At 43.7% G+C, this 6,788-nt stretch overlaps 1 protein-coding gene across 1 annotated transcript; it reads left to right on the forward strand.

The window, feature by feature from the left end:
• Positions 1–4,453: 4,453 nt before the first annotated feature.
• Positions 4,454–6,326, forward strand: LOC306823040 (zinc-binding protein A33-like; the record flags this gene model as incomplete). The annotated part of the gene is made up of 2 exons (XM_079342405.1): positions 4,454–4,819; positions 4,912–6,326. The coding sequence occupies exon 2, from the start codon at positions 4,929–4,931 to the stop codon at positions 6,324–6,326; it is 1,398 nt and encodes a 465-aa protein (XP_079198531.1). The 5' UTR covers positions 4,454–4,819; positions 4,912–4,928.
• Between the last annotated feature and the right edge of the window lie 462 nt (positions 6,327–6,788).

The following is a 6,788-nucleotide window of genomic DNA, read 5'->3' on the forward strand; positions in this document are numbered from 1 at the left end:
CACAACATATCCTTTGCATTATGTCATTTATAGTGAGCATTTTTCTCAGGTTCCACGCGGAGGCCGGCCGCAGATAGCCGTAGAAGAGAAATCAGTGTTCCAGGAGGCGCTCGGGACGGTGCAGGATCGAATCCGACTCTGCCCAAACAAAATGGCCAATATTCATACCAGAATATTTCTCTATGTTGTACACATCTCTTTCATAAATAGCTGTTTCCCTCTAAATGATGGTAAGAAACATCCTCAAATACTGCTGCAGTGTTATTTACTAAATTACAATATCAAGTTTAATTTTAATCAAATACTGTACATCTCAGTTTGACAATATCCTGTCCTGTAAATAACAATGACCTGAAATGTACAAGAAACAAGTAAATTTAGTGAGTTTCTTTTCAGTTCCAATATGAAAAAAATACAGTAAAGTAGAAATGCCTTCACAATATTTTATTATACACACAAGATCTATTATAAAAACCTTTCTGAATTCTAAATCACACAAAATTATATGAACAATAAATGAACACAAAGAGAAATACACAGTAGTATATACAAGGTTTGTAGCTATAAACATATTTACAATAGTGGGGCAAAAAGCAGTCACTGTTTCTTTTCTGCAGCCCATCTGTCCCTTTCAGTGTCGTGAAAGCCAGACTGCTGAAACTCTGCCCAGGTCATTTCTTTAACCATGCCCTCTGCCCTGTACATGGAGAACACTCTGGAGGGGCAGTAAATGGACTTTCCTGGCACCCCCGGGAAGGATGCATGTATATGAGGACCCTGTTTTAGTGGCTGGTGACAGAACCTGCACAGACGACCAGTCGGCAGCTGCAATGACGACTTCCTCTTTGCCCTCTGCTCTGCCACCTTTCTCCATTCTGCCCCCCTCTGTTTGGCAGCATCCAGCTCCCGCTCAAAAAACGGAGAGGCAGCAAGGTCCTCAAAGGACATCCTGGGGTTCTTAAGGCCTTCATGTTCATAGATCTTAAAAACCTTCGTTGAACAATAAAAGTACTTTACAACTGGGCACTGATAAAAGAAATGAACTGAACAGCCATCCCCAAGATATCTGGACTTTGGCTGACCACAGGCAGAACAGTTCCTGCTCATCTTTTTCTGATGCTGCTGTTTTTCCAGTTTTACTCGCCCATTACCTCCTGGCGGTCTGACACATCGCCTCCACGTTGAAAAACCAGAGTGAGAGCATTGGTTCTCACCTGGTCCTGTTTTTGAGGAGGGGACTTGTCCTGAAGGGAGGGATTTTTTTTTTATCCTCATGGCCTCGTCAGAGGGGTCCTGGCAAAGATGGCCTGACGGACCCTTCCTGAAGGACACTGTTGCCTTTCCTGGAAAGAAGTCAACTGTCTTCATTATCTCCTGTGTACAGCAGAACACAATGTATATTTGTTATATTAATCAAAGCGTAATCAAGCTGTTATATCAACAGTGTTACTGATGTATATAAAATAACCTGCATTTTTAATGACGAGGTAATAACACTTACACACCAGATAGAGTCATTATTTGATGTGATACCTTATAATAAGTGTTTTTTTTACATGGCAATTCAATTGAATCTTTAATGTAAGCTATTGTTGTTTAAAAAACAAAATATTAACCTGACACAATGATTATATGAATAAAAAACCGTGAAAGGTTCAAACAAAAAGGATTTTTTTGTCACTATCAGCAGGAGAGAAATTGTTTTATTACAGTCGTCAATAATCAATAAAATAACATTAATATTACAGTTAACAAGTTATTTTCATCAGTGTAAAAATAACATTAACGTTACCGATATTGTACCACCTTGCTACCTTAGCAAAAAGAAATCATAGTTCGTATTTTGTCAACACAACTAAACTCAAATAAACTACTATTAAACAGGTTTTAAAATATAAATGAGGATTGTTAATAAAGTCGATGAAAAAACAAGCCAGACTTACGTTTCAGTAGTTGGATATATGTTATTAAAGTTGTGAAAAAGGTGACGATAAACTGTTGATACGGAGTTCTCTTCACTTCGTGATGAAGATCCTGCACTGACTGTCGGACTGTCACTCAAACCTGAAGAAACGGGGTCTCCTTACCTTTACCAAACGGGTGAAACAGCGCCCCCCAAATCTCCATAGTGGCCAAAAGTATATTACATCCGTAGTGATAAGAACTACCATAGAGAATGAATGGTAAAAGTTAAGGAAATTAAAGACTACTATTCCCGGCCCTGGCGCGGCAGTCAGAGCGGGTCAGATGACGTCACGGAGTCACACACAAGTCATCGAAGAAGCATTCAGATCTTTGACTAACTTTTGAATTTCACAAGATAGAGTCTGGAGTGAAATGTACGGAGGCTCGAGGAGGACATGCGTTCATAGACTTTAATTTCAGTCTGAAGACGAGATCATCTTTCATTGATCCCCAGTGAGGACATGCAAGTGTTGCAGCAATAAAAGCCAAGAAGAAGAAGAAGAAGAAGAAGAAGAAGAAGAAGAAGAAGAAGAAGAAGAAGAAGAAGAAGAAGAAGAAGAAGAAGAAGAAGAAGAAGAAGAAGAAGAAGAAGAAGAAGAAGAAGAAGAAGAAGAAGAAGAAGAAGAAGAAGAAGAAGAAGGAGGAGGAGGAGGAGGAGGAGGAGGAGGAGGAGGAGGAGGAGGAGGAGGAGGAGGAGGAGGAGGAGGAAGAGTGTGTGTAGGAGCACACAGAACGAGACTATGGTGCATTTTGTTTTTCTCATCAGCTTCGTGCTGCAGGTGCTGCTCGTTTTGAGGAGAAGGTTCACAGACACCTGCACCAGGGAGACTCTTTCATTCACTTCGCATCGCCTACATTACCCATAAGCCACCTACTTAAAGGGACAGGCTCGGGCAGGCCAGTTTAAAACTATTAACTAGCAAGAATCAAAGTATACAAAACTACACAGGACTCTGAGACACAACAGGTTTGAGGTTATCAGATAAATGTTTACACTCTGTCTGCCCATGAGCACAACGATCTCTGTGCACTTAAATAAACCTCACTTCATTAAGTGACTGTAGTAATTACACTGGACAAACCAGATGCACTCATGGAGCGTCCACAGGCGGCTAACCTGCTGCCTTATGTTTCCTGTTCATCAGTCGCTCGCTTGTTGACGCTGCGATGAACCGTGTGCAGTATAAGTAGGGTGACCAAACGTCCTCTTTTGCCCGGACATGTCCACTTTTTACGTCCTGTCCCGGGTGTCCGGGGTTTTTTTTTTTCCAGGCCGAGACAACAAAGTCATTTCAGTCGTTTTCTTCACGTCTTTGTTCAAACTCGTCAGTGTTGTCGTTCCTGAATAACGATGCAAATTCTTCAGAAACAAGCAGAAAATCACAGGAAGTCATTGTTAAAGAAAGTGCATGTCTGCTTAAGGGCTTCCATACAAATGGGTTATTTTACCTCATTGTATTATTTTAGCTCATCACTAACCATCAACTGGTGCAAATCCAACAAGAGCTGGGTCCCTTGAAGGTTGATGGGGGGGGGGGGGGGGGGGGGGGGGGGGGGTCTGTAAGCGTCTATGCTTACATTCTCCACCCTTCAATTCCTTTACTATAAGACCAAAGACCAGGGGACCTTTATGTGCTGTTTTATTTACCATGCTACAAAGCTTAGCGTCATAAATTTAGTTCAGACCGAGCTCTAGAAATAATTACCAGCCAGAACATTTTGGGCTGAGATTTGGAGATGTTGGCCGTGAGCGAGGGTCTCTGGTGGTTTGTAACACAAGCCGTCTGTCTGAACTCTCGTTCTTCATCCTCTCTTTTACTGCGCTGCTCTGCGCATGATGGATGAACAGAAGTGATTGGATAATACGAGGCTGTCGTGGATCACACATAAAGCCGACCTCATCCAGTCGATTTGACTAAACTGCGAGGGGATGTGAGTAACTGTGACTGTGAGCTGCAGCAGAGACGAGGCTCACTCACAGTTTTATGTTTGCTTTAATACAGCGCACTGTTGTTTTTCTCTCCGGCACTTCACTTTGTACATGTATGTCAGTGTGCCAGACCCACTTTATATGCAGATAATTGGGCCATACAGGACCACAACGTGACTTTGATTTAAGTGAATTTCCACAGAACCGCTCATTTACTTTCAGTTTACATTTAAATTTAAGGTTGCCACAAATGTCCAACTGAGTTACGGCCTGTGTTTGTTTTGACCAGAGAAGGTCGGCGCTTTCATTCAATCATTTTGCATCATTCTTTAAAAAAAAAACCTCCACCCATTTAATTATTTATTTGAAAAGAAGTGCGCCTCTGTGAGCGTTGTGTGCTGCAGGATGAACCAGTTTATGTCTGCTGTAAAAACTGAACGTTTGTCAGCGGACCCCGAGGAGGGTTTCTTCTCTTTTTCAGTCAGCCTCAAGTGGACACTGGAGGAACTGCAGCCTTTTTCTTTTTTTTTTTGCACTTCTGCCTTGACTTTATTTTTCAACACCTGAAGCTGCTCCCACTCTTCAACAATATTTCAAAAACAGTCCTGGGATTGTTTAAATGCTTTTTTCTTTTCAGCATGCTTTCAAACAACCAAACAAAGCCTCTGCAGCAGCAGCCTGCATGCTGCACATTATCATGTACATCGAGTGATGAATCACTACTATGGTATGAGGCACACCCCTGTGGAACCAGCTCCACCTCTCCCCTGACTCATCTGAGACGAAACAGGAAACACTTTGTTCCTCTTTTTGAAGACAGACGATCAGATTCACCTCCAGAACAAACAAAGAACTCCTTCTGAGTGAGTTGCTCCAAAACCACAGCACGCCTGCTTCACCCTGCTGACTCTCCAAACACCGAAGGTGAGTTTGACAAAACCAGGGCTCAAAGTGAAAGTAAAGACGAGGGTAAAGGAGCCATGACTGACTGTTCTTTACATGTGCTGTGTGTTCAGTTTCCCTCGGGCATGAAATGGCTCACAGATCAGAGGAGGAGCTGAGCTGCTCCATCTGCCGCGACGTCTTCAGAGAGCCAGTCGTTCTGTCGTGCAGCCACAGCTTCTGTAAAGACTGTGTGCAGAGCTGGTGGACAGAGAAACTCACAAACGAGTGTCCGATATGCAAGACGCTTTCTCCAAGTAAACACCCGCCTGTCAGCCTGGTGCTGAAGAACCTGTGTGAGGCCTTCTTGTTGGAGAAGGAGAAGAAACCTGAGGATCTGTGCACCTTGCACTCGGAGAAACTCAAACTGTTCTGCTTGGACCATCAGCAGCCGGTGTGTCTGGTCTGCAGGGATTCAGAAACACACACCAACCACACGTTCAGACCCATCGATGAAGTCGCACGGCAACACAAGAGGACACTTCTTGAGTCCTTGAAAGAAAAAGTGCAGATTTTAAGAAAAGTAAAACTGAAGTGCGACCAAACAGCGGAGCACATTCGGGTCCAGGCCCGGCACACAGAGAGGAGGATCAAGAAGGAGTTCAAGAAGCTTCATCAGTTTCTAAAACAGGAAGAGGAGGCGAGGCTGTGTGCGCTGAGGGAGGAAGAGGAGGAGAAGAGTCAGAGGATGCAGGAGAGGTTGGAGGATCTGAACAGAGAGATAGACGCTCTCTCAGACATCGTCGACGCCACAGAGGAGGAGCTGAGAGTTAAAGACGTGTCCTTCTTGAGAAACTACAAGGCTGCAGTGCAACGAGTCCAGCAGCGCCTCCTGCTGGATGATCCTCAGCTGCTCTCTGGAGCGCTGATAGATGAGGTCAGACACCTGGGCAACCTGAGGTTCAACATCTGGAACAAGATGAAGGACATAGTGTCCTGTAGTCACATGTTTCTGGACCCTAACACTGCTCACCCAGAGCTCATCCTGTCTGATGATCTGACCAGTGTGAGACTTGGAGAGGAGAAGCAGCTTCCTGATAATCCAGAGAGGATTGATAATTATAACTCCGTGCTGGGCTCGGTGGGTTTTGACTCAGGGACTCACAGCTGGGACGTTCAGGTCGGGAGCAGTAAAGTGTGGACGCTGGGAGTGTCTGCAGAGTCTGTCAGGAGGAAAGGACACATACAGTCTGGATTGTGGGGGATATGGTTCGATGAAGGCGAATACTCGGCGTGGTCACCTCCGGCTCCAGCCACGGATCTCTTACTGGGGAGGACGTTTGAGAGGATCCGAGTGAAGCTGGACTGGGACAGAGGAACTCTGTGTTTCTCTGATCCTGACACAAACACACACATACACACGTTCAAAGACACGTTCACTGAGAGGCTGTTTCCGTACATCAACACCGTGGATGAACTCCCACTGAGGATAGTCCCACTGAAGATCTGTGTGACCGTGGAAAAGACTGAGAGAGAGCGAGAACATTAAACCTGTGTCCTTTAATTTCAAAGATCAGATTCAAACATTTAGTTACTGGGCTCATCGAAGCACAGCAACAACCACGTTTACAGCTTCTTTCAACAAAAGCTTCTTTTACTATTTATTATCAGGGGTGGGACTTGATTTAAAAAAAAATTAACGATTTAACTCAGGGCTTTCTAATTAATTAGTTGCATTTGAAGTGCATCACAATATTTGCCCTAAAAAGCAACACTTCTCAAACTAAATGGATTTTGGTGGATGAATTAATACAATGCATACAGTGTTACTTGTTTTTCAGTTTTTAAAAAAGCTGTTGGATCTTGTTTGAAATAGTTTTTTTTTCTGCACAGCAGCTGGAAAGTTGGATCACACGTTGCTATCTTTAGCACATTTCTAGACCCTTAACTTCTACCTCTAATAGTGATCTACAGTCCAGAGCGATCGATTCAGCCAGTGAGTTTGTAAGTT

The sequence above is a fragment of the Symphodus melops genome (assembly GCF_947650265.1).
Source record: "Symphodus melops genome assembly, chromosome: 4".
NCBI lineage: Eukaryota > Metazoa > Chordata > Actinopteri > Labriformes > Labridae > Symphodus > Symphodus melops.